Source organism: Ruditapes philippinarum, unplaced genomic scaffold, assembly GCF_026571515.1.
Source record: "Ruditapes philippinarum isolate M1 unplaced genomic scaffold, ASM2657151v2 ctg878_1_1_1_1, whole genome shotgun sequence".
NCBI lineage: Eukaryota > Metazoa > Mollusca > Bivalvia > Venerida > Veneridae > Ruditapes > Ruditapes philippinarum.
This window is the reverse complement of record NW_026856248.1, coordinates 397,410-413,370: the sequence shown is the minus strand read 5'-3', so window position 1 is coordinate 413,370 and position 15,961 is coordinate 397,410. Positions and strand designations below refer to the sequence as shown.

Genomic DNA, 15,961 nt, shown 5'->3' with positions numbered 1-15,961 from the left:
CCCTCAACACAACCTAGCAACACAGTTTCACCGACAAGAAGTCCAGGACATTCCAGGACTCCTAACAAAAACAGGAGAGGGCACGACTTGTGCAAGTAGACTACACAATCCATATGAAAGATAGTAAATTTATTTCATTTATTATTTCAGTTTTGTGCAAACCGATTCATATATTGCCACTGATTTTTATAAGTTAGCAAAGTATAACTAAATTTACAAATTGTATTTTAGAAATGATTCGTGGTGACGCTGAATGGGAATTCTTTGTTTAGAGACAGCAACGTTTTTTTTTTACAATACTTTGCCTGATTCACAGAATAATATCCTGATTATCATGAGCAAATAAGATCAAAATATCACTACCGTCAATGAACAGACTCAATCAAACGGAACTAGAAACATTCTTAAGTTAGCCGTGTTGGACTTTCTTTAGGGATTCTGTTTTTCTCTATTTCCGACAGAGTGATTTGATACAAAATGATTTACCGTAAATAACAAACAAGTAATGTAGATGTAATGTAAATTAAGTGACAGACATGAATTCGTGCCTATTAATTAGCTTTATCAGGAAAATCACTGATACAGTACATATTTTGAAATATACATTTTCAAAGTGTCACTTAGTATCATAACATGCTGTTTTATATGACATCCATTTATGAAGTACATAGAAATATTGGATACTTATATCCTGGGACAGAAAGATACACACGAGGAAAAGTATTTAGTCGAATTCAACCTTAAACAAAAGTGACTCTTACAACTTGACTTTAAAACGCCGACAAAGTCTATAGAGTTACATCCCTTGAAAGCGGAAATTTTAAAAACAATAAACGCAAAATTTTGTTTTAATTGTCTCAGTTAACTACACAGTCTGCAGGCCTATTTTTGAAAGGGGATAAGTTGAAACATAGGATTCTGAAACCCATATATTAAGAAGTTTTTATTCTTAGGAATTGTGACAAAAAGCTTTGACGGTAATAACACCTTTCGGACCACAGACATTTCGTACAAGACAAAATTATTCGACACATTGACTAGTACTGAAACTTTGGAGACAATTTTCTAACGTCAGGTCATATAGCACTTTTCATTCAGATATGAAAATATTAACACTGTTTATGCAGTAAATGGTGGCTTTAAATCAATCATTAGTGAAATTATATATATTTTAATTGTCACCTGATGAAATATTTCAAACTCTATTTTTTCAATTGACGAGTCGAATAAACTTTTATTTGTTAACATCACTGACGATCTTTCAAACTTTATTGTTAAGTATACTAGTTGTCTGGTATTTTTATCTTCACGCACCCCCGCATGTGTCAGCTCAGTCTAATTTAACAAACAATATAAATTAAATATCAAAATACCAGATTGCACTGTTCCGTTTTCTCTTGAAGTTTGACAAAGAGAAATGTGTAATTTGTCATTGTATAAAATGTCTCTACTTAGTTCTATTTATACTGTAGGCAGTTGAAGATGGATGAACATTCAGATAAAATGAAAGCATTAGAAGAGGAGCTGAAAGATCAGCAAAACAAAGTGATCCAGGTAAATTATAACATAAAAAAGGTGATACAGGTAAATTATTATCAAAGTCAGATCAATACAAAGTATTCATGAAAATTACAACATTCTGTTCAAATAGAAATATTAAGTGATCCAGGCAAATTTTGATAATTCATATCAGATCAAAATGATCCAGGTGAATTAAAACTCAAACAGGACATTTCGGCCCCAAACCAAATCGGCCCCAGTCGAAAAATCGGCCCCTGGACGTTTCGGCCCTTTTCTGCGAGACGTTTCGGCCCCACTATAGTGTATTGCTTGATTGATTAACAACAATTTATTTAATTACAATTATGACACTTTAATTCTTTGAATAATTATTTATTATCTTTTGATCTCTTGAACCATTTAGATATACAGTCGAGACTGTCATATGTGACTTTCCAAGGGATCTTCAGAAAAAGGTCACATATGACAGGGAGTCTCTTAATACAGTCTCAAAGAAAATTAAATTTAAATATCATCTATCTGTCTATATACCATTGTGACTTAAAGAACCTGTATGTTTTGTGATAGATATTGTTACTGTGTATACGATATTTGCAAAAAAGTATATATATGGCAGTGATTTTTCTCTCTAAATTGGGAAGAGGCCTGAGCCTCTTGATTTTGGGAAAAATTATCGCTAAAATTGATGATTTGGGAAGTAAAAAAGCTGGTTTAAGTTCAGAATTTTGGGAAAACTGCATGATTTTAAAGAAAATTTCAATTGGGAAGAGGCCTTTTTTCGGAGTCTGTTATATAAGTAGGAAAATCACTGTATGGATATAATTATGCAAATAAAACAATTTTCCAACATCAAAGAATATGTAAAATGTGTACTGCAAATACTTGTGCACATTATATTTATTCAATAAATTACATGCATTGATTTATTATTGGAAAATTTGACTTAGAATTTATAGAAAATAAAGTTCTAATTACCTCCCTTTAATGGCCTTTATTTACATGAAATTTTAAATTGGGTGATATCTTTATAAATCATGCTTATTTGAAGGTACAATATTGACAAATCTTAATTTGAGCATCATATTCATGAAATAAAACCATGAAAAAATTGTGATAAATATCCATATCCAAAGCTTTTTCTGGTTTCGTATCAATATTTTTCCCGTATTAATTATGCAGCCATAGAAAGGTAAATTAAAAAAAATGCTGCCTAAAAAATCCTCCGTGGGCACTCTATAATTAAAAAAAAAAATCTAAAACAAGTCTTAACCCAGTTTACTTTATGAACATTACACACACATCGATTACATCATGCTTCTCATGAACAGACACTACGTCACTTGATACCTGCATGTATACTGTGTAATTGAGATAGAGGTGCGTAGACTTTGTTTGCTACTAGATTATAATTGGACTTAATTATTTTGGCCTTCTGGGTGTTATAATAGGTATTATTTATCTGATTAACGGACAATTAAAAGGTGTGAAAGTCGTTTAAATCAGACCAAACATTGCATTGGGACCAGACAATTAGGGTCGCTTGTTACATATGACAGGGAGTCGTTTAATTCAGACCATTTATATAGGAAAATACGTTGGGAGTACTGAAACAAGGTCAGATAAGACAGGGAGTCGTTTAAATCGGGGGGTCGCTTAGGCAGTCTCGACTGTACGTTAATGTTTTTAAAGGTGTAACAAACAATAAAGGCCGGTTACTTACCTATAAAACAAACCACTAAAACTTCTGGATTAAGAAAGTAACTTACAGTTTTTCCTTAGAATACATTATCTTTTGATCTTAATTAAACTATACGTAATTTTTTCAAAGTGTAACTAATTAACTGTTTATACTTTATGCTAATTGGCGGTATTGTTTTGTGTCTTGCTTCTTAATCATTCAAATAAAATATTATCTATATATGGTTAATAATTGTTTGTTTGTGTATTATATTTTTTCAAATAAAGTTTATGTTCTGTTCTGTTTGTATTGATTACTTTCCCCCTACTACTATAATAATCTAGTTTTTATACAAAATGATTAAATATATATATATAAATTGATTAATTTTTTTATTGAAATGCTATTAATATATCGGTTTAAAATACAGTACTTATTCTGGGGCCGATTTGGTAAAGGGCCGAAACGTCCGGGGCCGAAAGGTCTTGGGTAGTTTGGGGCCGATACGTCTTGGGGCCGAAACGTCTCAAAATCATTAAAACATCAAAACAAAGTGATACAACTAAATAAAAGCATCAAAATGAAGGAATTTAGGTAAATTGTTTCATTTACATTTAAAATGCATTGTCACTGTGTCCATTTTCTATCATTTTAAGTAAAGCCAAAAATTTGTTATATGCCAGCAGTTTAGAGCCTGATCATGGATGTGCAGGCAGGCCTGGTTCTATACTGGTGGCAAAGGTCTTGCAGCCTATGTTCCATGTACATGTGTATTGAAAGTTTTAATAAATCTGTACAATAAAACAAAATTTGTAGTATCAATACTTAGTTATAAAAACTTATCTTTTCTCACATTAGGCTGCAGAATTTGGGAAAATGCTTTTGGAGCATAATGAAGAGTTGCAGAATAAGATGGATGAAATCAGAAAGACAACTGACAAGAAATTAGAGGTAAAGTATGAACATGTATGTATACTTTTGCCTTTAACCAAGTGTAATTTTGTTTAAGTCCTTGAACTTTATAAGCCATACTGGTATTTCATTATGTCAACAATTTTAGATGAAAACAGGTGTTCTAAATATTATTGAACTGATAGAGGCTCATAGTAGAAGAAATAAGTGTATGTACATTGTCAAATGTAAAAATTGTAAATTTTGAAAAAAATTCTACACTTATTTTCCATCTAGACATACATTTAACATGACTTACGATCACTTACCCTATTCTATTTGTAAAAAAAATGATGTTTGCAAAACAGAATTCTTTTTCATTCTGACACTCGCATATGACAAAAATCACTTTTTTCCAATTATTTTTTGAATTTATGTTAAATGTTTTTTGTTTATTTTTAGTTATTATTGTAATGACTAGCCAAGTGTCTGTTTGTATCAGATATATTTTGGCAGAATATAAATATCCAACCAATACTTGTAATTTGAATTTAAAGTAATGGGAAATATCTGGTGATTATAAGTTTTCAGGGCTATTGCACACTGTTTCTGATATCCAGGTGTTTTTTTTTATACTTCTAAAGGCTCTCTTTTTCTATTTAAAACTTAAAAAAAATTGATGCTAATTTTGAAGTTGTCATTTTCTACCCATGGTATCCACATTTCAGCTGTTAGAACAAGAACGGTACACAATACAGGTGAAGTTAGAACAGAAAGCTAGCATGGAGGCCTGGTATAATGAGGAAATATCCCATCTTAAACAACAGCTAGCAGACAGACAGAGCAATCTTAGAGCAACGTTAGAGGCTGATAAACTACAGGAAGTCAGCAGGCTCAATAGACAAGTATAAATCATTTTGTTATTTCTTTCTTTTATACACGAGGCTTTACATCTCTACATTGAATTGCAGGGGTGTCTGTTGCCGAGTTGTTGAGGTCATTTATTTGAAACCACTTGTCCCTCATTTCTGTTGTTTCAAACCAGACAGGGACATTGGATTCTTTCTTTTTGTGAAGATGCTATCCAGCTAGCTTACAGAACGTTTGTGGTTCTACTCAGGTGTACATTGGTTTATCAAATAATGTGTTGAAATGCACCTGAGGTCTTCCTCCACAAGTAAAGCTGGAAAGTCGCCATATGACCTCTAATGTGTTGGTGCAATGTAAAACTCAACAACAACAACAAAAAAACAACTAAAAAAACATTGAATTACTTGTCAGGCCATACCTTTGCTGAAATTACAATAAATGCACAAGCTACAATTTGCTTAATTGAATGTTTTAGGCCATCATTTCAATGACAAATGTTGAGATTAACAATAGATTTTTATTTTGTGGGAAAAATTTCATTTAAGATCACTCTGCTTATCTGATTGGCTCCAGATAAATTGACACATACTCAATAAAATTGTTTGTGTAAAGAGCTTGGCCTCTAGATCCATAGTAAAGTGTCACATGTTGAAAATATGCCAAGAGTCATCATCAGATGTGAGTTATTTTTAGATTGATGACCTACGTGCAGACCTGGATCAAGCTTCTGTTGTAGAAGGCCAGTTAAAGCAGAAGACATCTGAGATGGAAGATTTACTCAAAGAGAGGCTGAACCAAACAGAGTCTGACATTGGGTCAAGGACATTTAGTTCATCAGAAGAAGTCAGTGTCCTGCATGAGGAGGTCGAAAACCTTCAGTTTGAAGTGGTTTGTATTTTAACAAGTTTCATGTTTTTATGTAAACTTCCACAACCGCTTAAAAAAAGGTTTTGATAGTTCTTTAAAGCTACAATACCACACATTGTAGTTTGGGCGTTTTTGAAATGAAATTTTATCTTTGGCTTGTACAATAATTTGAACTAGATGATTAATGCATGTCTTGTTTGACGATAGTACGGTAGAACAATAGTGCACTTCGTAAGTTATTTTAATCTAAAATCGATTGCTGCACAATATATCATAGAAAATTATGTCTTTATAAAGAGACAAAAAATAACATGTTTGTGTAATAGATTCTCTTTTGAACCCTGGTTTGAAAAAGGCTTAACAGTGATATGATGCACTTTTCGAAGATAAAATTACAGAAATACCTACTTTGAAACAACACAGAATTGTTTTCCCAACAATAAATAAAAGCTGAAGGCCATTTTAAAACTAAGCTAATGATATACATGTATTTACAATTCTCATACAGACCAATTTGAAGTCACAACTGATTGAGAAGAAGTCCGAGTTAAATGGTGCTGTGTCGGAAATAGAGAACCTACGAGGAAGACTTGTAGCTCGCGATGAGGAACTAGAAGACATAAAATGTCAATTCACTTCTGTGAACAATATGCTCGAGGTAAAATACGCATTTCCAAGTATTTTATCTTTTTAGCTCATCTGTTTTGAAGATAAATTCAAGCTATTATTATCGCTGCATCATTGTTGTGCAAATCCAACAACTCTTGCCTGGACTTAGAATAAAATACTTTTTCTGAACTTGATCACTTGATTGATATCCAAAACTCATAATTTTGTTATGTATTTTCTTTGAATGAAATCTTTCTTTTCGTAAATTCATACTTTATACTAACTCTTCTTATAGTAGCAAGCATTTTAGAATAGTTAATGAAAAAATTTCATAAAAAACCAACAATAGTTAAAATATAATTGTGTTTTTCAGGAAGTGAGAATGGAGAAATTGGACTTAAATTGTCAATTGGATGCACTGCGTATGGAGACAAGCTCTCATAGGAAAAAAGGCAATTCTCTTTTCTCTGAGGTATGAATGATTGCTTTTTTTATTATTTAACAATAAGTTGTTTTACATCCATGGACAGAGGAGTAATATATGTCTTGAGAAAATAAAACTTAGAAAAATATATTATAATTTAAGAAATATACATGTATAAACATTCAAATTGGTGGTGAAACTTTGAATGCATTATGCAGAACACTCAGAACTTTATTAGATACTATAACTATATAAGATACTATGAATTGCTTTTGCATCATTTTCATCTGGTGTTTTATCTGATATAAATGTGTACTTTCAGCTTGATGACAGACGTGTGGAGGCAGAAAACAAACTTATTTCTTTAACAGTAGCCAATCAAACTCTGCAAGAGAAATACAGCGTAGAAAAACAACAAAACAATAAATATAAGGTTTGAATGTAATATTGTGTTTTAGTCAAATTACTGAAAAAATGAGTTTTTTGTAAACTCTGGACACCTTTATACTATATTTCCATTGATTGGTAGTATTCTGTTGTCACCACGGTTTTTAAAAATGCACACTGAATGTTTTGAGGTCTATGTTAAGTATAAGCAACTTCTGGGTTGTTAACAGGGTTTGATTGTTGAGTCTGAATACAATTAATTGTCATAAATACAACATTTATTTTGTAAAATCTTTTTACATATTCAAATTCTGTTTTATCATGGGAGTTAAGATTTTCCAAGTTATATCTCTTACAAACTGAAGGTATTCACTAAACACTTCACAGGTATTTGCGGGGCCATACATGTTGGTCACGTGGTTTAAGTGAATCATACACATTTGTGAACGTAGAAAATGTCTGGGGCAAGGTATTTCTCCAAAACCTCTTAATAACTTGAAACTTCTCATATCCTTAGGATCATAATTGCAGGTGCTTGAGCAAGACCAATAACTCAAACAATACTTTTCTTTAAGTTGTTTCCCTTTGTGAATTTAGAATGTTAATTCCTTCAATATTGAAGCTTTTGTTTTATTTGATTTGCCATCTCTGATGATCACAAAGCTTGCTATCCATCTTACAGCTGTTGTACTTTATGCTAAATAATCCCACCTAATTCACTTCTTTGAAATAAGAGATATAAAACTGATGTGGTTTGATTTTGTAGAGACAGATATCTCAGTTACTGCTACAGATGAGCTCTGGTAGAGTAGATAGTGAATATGTAACTAACCTAGAAGCCAAGCTGGCCCAGGCTAGAACTGAACTGAAGACATTGATGGAGGAAAAATCACAACTCCTACAGAGACAGGTTTGTTTAATGACTGGTAAATGATTTCTTTGATAAATAAAAAAAATAGATATTAATGAAAAAAAAAATAAACATAGACTTTCATTACTAAAGATAACTTGTTGGGATAAATCCTATCTTCCCTGAGGCCTTTGAACAAACATTTACACAAACTTACCTTCTCTGACAGTATTTGTAAAAGAGCATTGAACAAATAGGGACTTAGACATTATATACATGTGTATAATTTTCAATCAAATATTGAACCAAAAATGAGCCACGCCATGACAAGACCAACATAATGGGTTTGCGACCAGCATGGCTCCAGACCAGCCTGCGCATCCGCACAGTCTGATCAGGATCCATGCTGTTCGCTATCAGTTTCTCTACTTGTTATAAAGTTTGTAAGCGAACAGCATGGATCCTGATCAGACTGCGTGGATGCCCAGGCTGGTCTGGATCCATGCTGGTTGCAAACCCAGTATGTTGGTTGTGTCATGGCGGGGCTCAAATACATATTGTGCTGTGTAATCAGAGGTCTCTGTTGATCAAACTTGATGGATTGTCACTTCCAGTACTTCGAGATTAGGCATTTGCTTTTGCACTATATTGTTGTATATATAAGACAGGAAGATGCTGCATTGCCATTTAACCAAAGTTTGAAGAGTTTTAATCTATACACTTTCCAGTTATTGACTTTTACACAAATAAGTTAGCCGATGGATTATAGGTTTTGAACCTTTGAAAATGATTGTGGACGTTTTAGCAACAATTAAAGCAATCTAGATAAAATAATTGCTTAATATTTACAATGAACTTCTTTATTTTGGTCAATACCAGTCTTCCTTAATGAATTAATGATATTTTGAATTATTTTTACCAATTGAAAAGATATATTTTTCATATTTTGCTAAAAAAAATTGTGGTAACTTCAGTGTTATTTTTACAGGAAAGTGAGGTAAAAGTTGTCTCAGAACTAGGTCAAGGTGAAACAGAGGATGAAGACTATAAGCAATACCTTGTTACTGTCATTAAAGGAAAGGAGTGAGTATGAATAACATCTTTCTGAAAATCTGGAAATGTTTCTAGACCTCTCCAGTTCATATGGAAGGTTTAAGACAGAGAGGAACTTTTGTGGCTGAGTGGTTAGGTGACTGATGTCAAATCACTTGTGACAATAATAATACATAGGGTTCAAATCCCATTGGGAACTTTAGAAAGTTCATTGTAAGAAAGCAATCCTATTAGTTTACTAAAGGTCAGTGGTTCTAGTCAGGTGTCTGTGTTTACTTGAGGTCTCTCTCCATGATTAAAGTCGGAAAGTCACCATATCACCTTTACAGTGTCTGTATAAACTTCACACTTAATAAAATAAATAAGTTTGTTTATTACTTGCTTTTCAGTGGTTTATAGAAATAAATCAGTGATATAAAACTGATAATTTCACTGTTTAAAACAGTGAAATTATCAATTTGATAATTTTACTGTTTTGAATTTAAGCCCACGTTATTTCAGTGAAATACCAGCGTGCACAGCACTGGGAACTAACTAAATGAAGTGACGTCGTAAATGATGTCACGTTGTATTATTATTTGATGTGCTTTTCATTCAGTATTAGGTTTAATGTCTTTAAAACATTTCTTTGCATATAATAAAATTTGTTTTTTTAGTGTAAGATCGAAATATATTTCATCTTGTGAACACCAAAAGTTCATATTTCACTTGTGGGTGCGCCACTCGTGAAATATACCTTTTGTGCTCACTCAGTGAAATATATTCTGATCTTACACTGAACTAAACAAATATCCTCTATATAAACTTCACACCAAATAAAGTAAATAAGTTAAGATAGAGACTATTGACTTGACACTCAATTACATACACAGATTGGGATAAGACTGTGTTTTGTTGAACCCTAGCTGAAGTTGTTTGATGCCACACAATCATAACCATTCCCCAGTTGAATCTTTAAATGGGAATTTAAAATCTGAAATTTTCCAGGAGTAGTTTAAACAATTTAAATATCAAACCACTAGCCTATTGGGTTTTGGTATGACTGCATAGATATGTAGGCTGTTTTGGCTGGGTACCTTGGCAGAGATATTACTTTATGCCCATTAAAGTTTGCATGCAAGGTATTTCTTCACTATCACTGAAGTCATTAACTTGAAACTTCTCGGGAATTAATTTTAGGAGTTTGATCATGACAGATCACTCAACAAATACAACCATTGATTCTTCCAAATATTTAAAACTTAAAATGTTCCTTCAATATTTAGACTTTTTTTACTAGAGTATAGTTACAACTAAAATGAAGCAGTTTACAGGTGTTTGGTCAGACTGTATGGATGGGCTTTGGTGGCAGTCATGTCTTTATTGATGACGGTCAAAGGGGGTGATAGGAATGTCCTGCAACTGTCTGTCTTAGGGAAATATCCATTGCTTTTTGGGCATCATTCTGTCCATAATCTTTGTTGAAAAAAGAAGAAAACCACTTAAACTCACATACCTTGTGGTAATTTTCATGAGTTTATGTAGAGTAATATACATAAAAAGCCCATTGATTAACTGTTGTAAAAGTTTTTAAAATAATTTGGCACAAATGATCATCATTTTGATATGATTAGGTTACACTAACAGATAAAATTTTAAAAACTCCACATTTATGTCAACTCAATAAATAATTGACTGAAATTTTAATTTTTAGGATGATCATGCACAGATTCATAACACATACAACCATTGAATTGGTCATGGTCACAGTCACATATGGAGGTTAAACGTTCCCATCCATAACTTTTTGACTTGGGGACTGTTGACATTTTTTTTTCACAAATAATTATGACAGCATGTGCAGAGCAAACCAACTAGGTTTTAATCCCAAAGGTCAAGGTCGCAACTACAGGTCATATGTTAAAAAGTCTAAAATTTGTATCTGCTATATAACTTATTGACTATCATAAAAAATGTCATATCTATTGATGTAATTTAAGTATAAGGTATGTATTCAAAAACATTATGGAAGAGATAGAGTTTTAATAGCTAACAGGGAAATATTTCTAAATTGTCAAGATGTATGTTGTGTACCTCTTTTCTAAGGGCTTGATTCTTGTAAATTGTGTTTGTTATAATTTCCACATTTCCTCTAATGACTGTTAGGCAGAAGTTTTTACTGTATCTACGTACTTAAAGAACTGTGTGCTCAATAACAAACAAAGCTAATTTAACATGTACATGTACTTGTAAATATCCTTATGCGTGATGATTTTGGAGAAGATGTTTTAACAACTTTGTTATGACAATTTTTTTCACGTCATTCTAGTGACAAATTGACATAAATCTGTGTAAATAATGAGGAGAAAATAAAGTTTCAAATGTTAGGAGCAGGTGGCACTGTCTTAATAAACAAATATAGACATTGTTTATAGAAAAGTGCATGAAAATGAAATATGGCTGCAAATTATAAAAAGTTCAAGGGCATTCTGTAGTGCAGGTAGATTACTATTGATTTTCAAATTCAATAATGATTCAAAACCTGAAAGTATGAAGGAAAACAAATCTTAAATTGTTGTGATTTGCTTAGGAAATCAGATTTAGAACAATTTTATGTTGTTATCCATAGATTAAGTACTAATTCTGATGTTGTGCTAATTCTGTGTTGTTATCAACAGATGCAGTACCTACCTCTCCACAGATTCAGTATCTGTACTGTGTTGTTTCTCCACACATAATTGTTAACTTGTCAACATGAATCAGTTGTAGAAGAGTTAGCTATATTGTTGTCATTTATATTCTTTTGGAAAAGCATGCTTTTGGCCAAATTGTGTGCATTTGAATTTATGTGTGAAGACTTTAATATCATGAGTGGAGCTAAAGGATATTAAAGGATAATTCTGGGCAAAATATCGTTTTATATACATGTATATTTTTCAACTGTATCAAGTGAGAGGATGTTTAAGGTTGCTACTTTAAATCATTTGCCCCTCATCACTGTGGCTTTGAATATCTTCAGGGACTTTGAATAAGCTAATCAAGCTGGTTTTAAGAAGGTTGGTGGTTCTACTCAATAGCTTGCTCATACCTAAAAAATAATGAAGGGGTGCTTGAGGTGTTCCTCTACCAGTAAAGTTGAAAATGGCCATTTGACATTTACAGCATCAAGGCAACTTCAAACCCTACAAAACTGAACATTACTGTAACATTTTCCAATTTCAGGCAAGAATTACAGAAGACTAAGCAGGAGCTGAACCACAAGAATCTACAGTTGCTGGACTTGAAAAGTCGAACATCAGGTCAGGATGCGAAGATTGTACAGCTTGAGGCAGAGAAAGACAAGTTGCGTAGTCACAACATGAAGCTGTCTGTCAAACTGGAGGAGTTAAGATTGAAATATGATCCAGGTACTATATTCATTAACTTACGTTTTATGCTCTTCAGAAGTGTGTTTGTTCAACCTGTCTTCTATTACATTACAGTCGACTTTCTTTATCTCGAAGTCATCGGGACCGTCCAAAAAATATTGAGATAACGAAATGTCGAGATAAACATATTATGGTTTGAACAAGGCAGAAGCTGATTTTTACAAAAGACATGTGCATACCTTATGCCAAATAAACTATGATATCTCCATGTCTTCTTTTTATAAGCCTAGTATCTCAAAGTCAATATTTAACAAAGGAATATAATATTTACCAGCGGAAATACGGGTGTCTGTGATAAAAACACAAAGTGAGGTTTACTCAGTAATGTAATACACCAAAGTAGTGAAAACATTGTTTTAGGGTAATTGATCTGGATATCCTCCCTGGTTAGTTATCGGGATTGTTCAACCGCTGTTTGATTTTTTTATGTTGTGAAACAATATTGTAACGATAACGTTTCTATACTTTCACTATTTCATTTACAGTTAAAAGTCATAATGAATTAATACTGTGTTCAAATATTTATAAAGAACGTAAAGTTCGGTCATTTTGAACATAAGTCAATCAACATGCTAATTACATTAACTTTTACAATAACAGCTCAACTTGTTACAAACATAATCATCATAATGACACGCGCAATAGAGCAATTATCGTCTAGTTTGTGTTTTTCACATGACGAAAACTATTTGTCGAGATAAACAAAGGATAATAGTGTGAAAATAACTGTAGGGGCTGAATTTTACATCGAGATACTGAAAATATCGAAATAAATATATCGAGATAAACAAATATATATAAAATCCAATATAGATAAAGAAGGAAGAAAATCGGGACTTTCAAAATTTCATCGAGATAACGAAATATCGAGAAAAGCAATGTCGAGATAACGATAGTTGACTGTACTTTAAAGTTTTCTCAACATGCCTTTGTTGACCAATATATTGTATATTCCCATAGGTCCGTTTTACTATGATAAATTGATTAATGATTAAACAATGGTGTTCACTAACAGATTATGGATATAAACCTACAAATAATTGCCCCATTTGTGTTATAACACTTGTAAGTCATGTTCAAATAATGCTTTAAGATATTCCTCTTAAAAACTCATCATCTGCCTTCTTTATTCACAGATTCAGTGAAAAAGTCTGGAGCTTTAGTTGTAAAAAGAACTGAAAAAATTCCGTTAGATGAACAGGAGGAAATAAACATCACAGAAACCACTCTTAATGAAACAGCCTTCAACCAATCTCAGATGAGTTTACATCCCGCTCATGAAAAAAACTCGCAACCATTGGCTGTAAAAGTTGACGACAACCAAAAACAATTACCAGTCACTAAAAAATCAGCATTGTCCAAGTGTATTAAAACAAAATCAGTGTCGATATCTGACGATGTCGAAGAACATGAGATTGAAAAAGATAGTGACATAGGATCAGAAAACAAGCCCGACACTAAACAGAAGGGCAGAAAACTTACGGCAGTGAAACATATCTCTAATGTCAAACCAACGATGGATGTGAATGAATGTAAAAGCCAGTGAACATATACATTTAGGGGCAAGATCTGAATCAAATAGAATGTAAATACATTTCGGAAATAACTGGAATAACAGAGTTCTTTTAATTTCTGTACATGTAGTTTGTTAATTTTTTATCTAGAATACTTGTTATTTGTCCTGGGATTTGTAATGACCAGGAAAAAAAAGAAAGTAATGTTTATGGACGTTAGTTTAGACTGCATCTACATAGTAAAAACTGGTTTATCTCTGATTTATCTTTATCAATCTTTGTCATATTTTCCAGTTACTTACACCTTAATCATTTGTTCATTCTTTTCCCATTAATGTCGGTTGGGGTGTCCATGGCCGAGTGATTAAGGTTGTTGACCTCAAACCACTTGCCCTTCACTGCTGTGGGTTAAAATCCTGCCAGGGTTTTTGGATTATTTCAGTTGGTTCACAATAATGCATGGAGGGGCACCTGAGGTCTTCATACACCAGTAAAGTTGCCTTATGACCTCTACTGTGTTGCTGTGACATAAAACTCAACCCATCATTAATGTCAAAGCTTGTTTTGGGGACAGTAAACATTAGGCCTCATTTCAACATTTATTGTGCTGATGTTTCGAGCAATAATCAACCTTACACATGTGCTAGTAAACAAAGTTTTAACTTTTTGTTTACTAGTGCTAAGGTATTCATACAATATTATGCATACACCTTTTTCTCTTTGTATCTTCTCTGTTACTTCTTGCAATATTTATAGATGTTGTCTCAATATTTAATGATTTATCTGTTAAAAAAGAGTGCTGTCACTAACTTTGATTAATCTTCAACAGCTTATACAAAAATAAATTTTTACCAATTATTTTATGAAGTCATTTATTGTTTGTTTTACACTTTTGTAATATCAATAGTGCAAAATTATTAATAGCTTAGATAAAACTACGCTTTTAAATTCACTATCAGTAACTTTACTGACGGTACATATTCATAAGACTTGAAATTTATTGAATTCTTCAATAAGCATGTTGAATTCTAACCATTTGGACAAGTTGCCAATCATTTCACTTCAAAATGGAACTATTTTAAAACTTTATCACATTGAGTAGAGAGATGATTGCATGATAAGGATTCTGTCAATTTCAATGTTTTTAGGTTTATCAAGGATGTGTCTTGGTACAGTTGAAATAGCACAACAGGCCCCAGACTTAATGAAAATCAGTGAATCAGAACATATGCATAGCCTACTATAGGTATCCAAGCTCTAATGACTCAGTGTAACACTTACATATTCAAAGACAAGGAAGAAAATCTATGCATCACCTTCAAATTTCCAAGAACTCTCCAAAGACAGAAACAAGACATTACATTTTTTTTTCAATGGCCAATTAAATAGCTAATGATTGCAAAACTAAATTTAGCCAGAACAAGTAAAAGGCAAGAATATGACCATACTTTCATGTCAGAAGATGGTCTGTGTCACAACACCAGGACACATTGCACTAAAATCCTTGCAGCTTCCTGCAACATCAAAGCTGCATTCTATTTCTTACAGGAATACAAGATCTTTCAATGAGGCAGTTTTCAGTTTAATATGCCAATGCAAGCAAATTGAGCATTAATCTGAAATTAAGTTATGTCAGACAACAGGGATCACTTCAACAAGTCTGCTACGTTTGGAATGATGTATATGAATATATTTTGAAGTAAAATGCTAGTTATTTGTTGTGAGGAAAAATATAATCAACTAACTTTGTACTTTATTTACACTATACTTGTTTATTTTCTGTTGAACCCTGCAGTGAGACACCAGGAACTTGATTTGGATCAATCAGGTACCTATACCATATAAACTCAGCTTAGTGGTTGCTAGGCAAAGATGTATTACCTACAAAAT

General features: G+C 32.5%; 1 protein-coding gene across 2 annotated transcripts; it reads left to right on the top strand.

The window, feature by feature from the left end:
* Nucleotides 1–797: 797 nt before the first annotated feature.
* On the top strand, nucleotides 798–14,910 carry LOC132745950 (protein Spindly-like). 2 transcript variants are annotated; one of them, XM_060734975.1, is made up of 12 exons: nucleotides 798–977; nucleotides 1,473–1,554; nucleotides 4,058–4,150; nucleotides 4,819–4,995; nucleotides 5,654–5,848; nucleotides 6,336–6,485; nucleotides 6,810–6,908; nucleotides 7,183–7,293; nucleotides 8,014–8,157; nucleotides 9,086–9,180; nucleotides 12,352–12,536; nucleotides 13,694–14,910. In XM_060734975.1, exons 2-12 carry the CDS (start codon nucleotides 1,483–1,485, stop codon nucleotides 14,101–14,103), a joined length of 1,731 nt encoding a protein of 576 aa, XP_060590958.1. In that variant the 5' UTR covers nucleotides 798–977; nucleotides 1,473–1,482; the 3' UTR covers nucleotides 14,104–14,910. The 2 variants fall into 2 exon arrangements, with proteins under 2 accessions (XP_060590958.1, XP_060590959.1); XM_060734976.1 differs by having other exon boundaries at nucleotides 798–1,075.
* Nucleotides 14,911–15,961: the final 1,051 nt, after the last annotated feature.

Coding starts and splice junctions, on each gene's coding strand:
- LOC132745950 (XM_060734975.1), top strand. CDS start 1,483: ATGGATGAACATTCAGATAAAATGAAAGCATTAGAAGAGGAGCTGAAA. Junction 4,151..4,818: donor CAACTGACAAGAAATTAGAG/GTAAAGTATGAA, acceptor TCCACATTTCAG/CTGTTAGAACAAGAACGGTA. Junction 5,849..6,335: donor AAAACCTTCAGTTTGAAGTG/GTTTGTATTTTA, acceptor ATTCTCATACAG/ACCAATTTGAAGTCACAACT.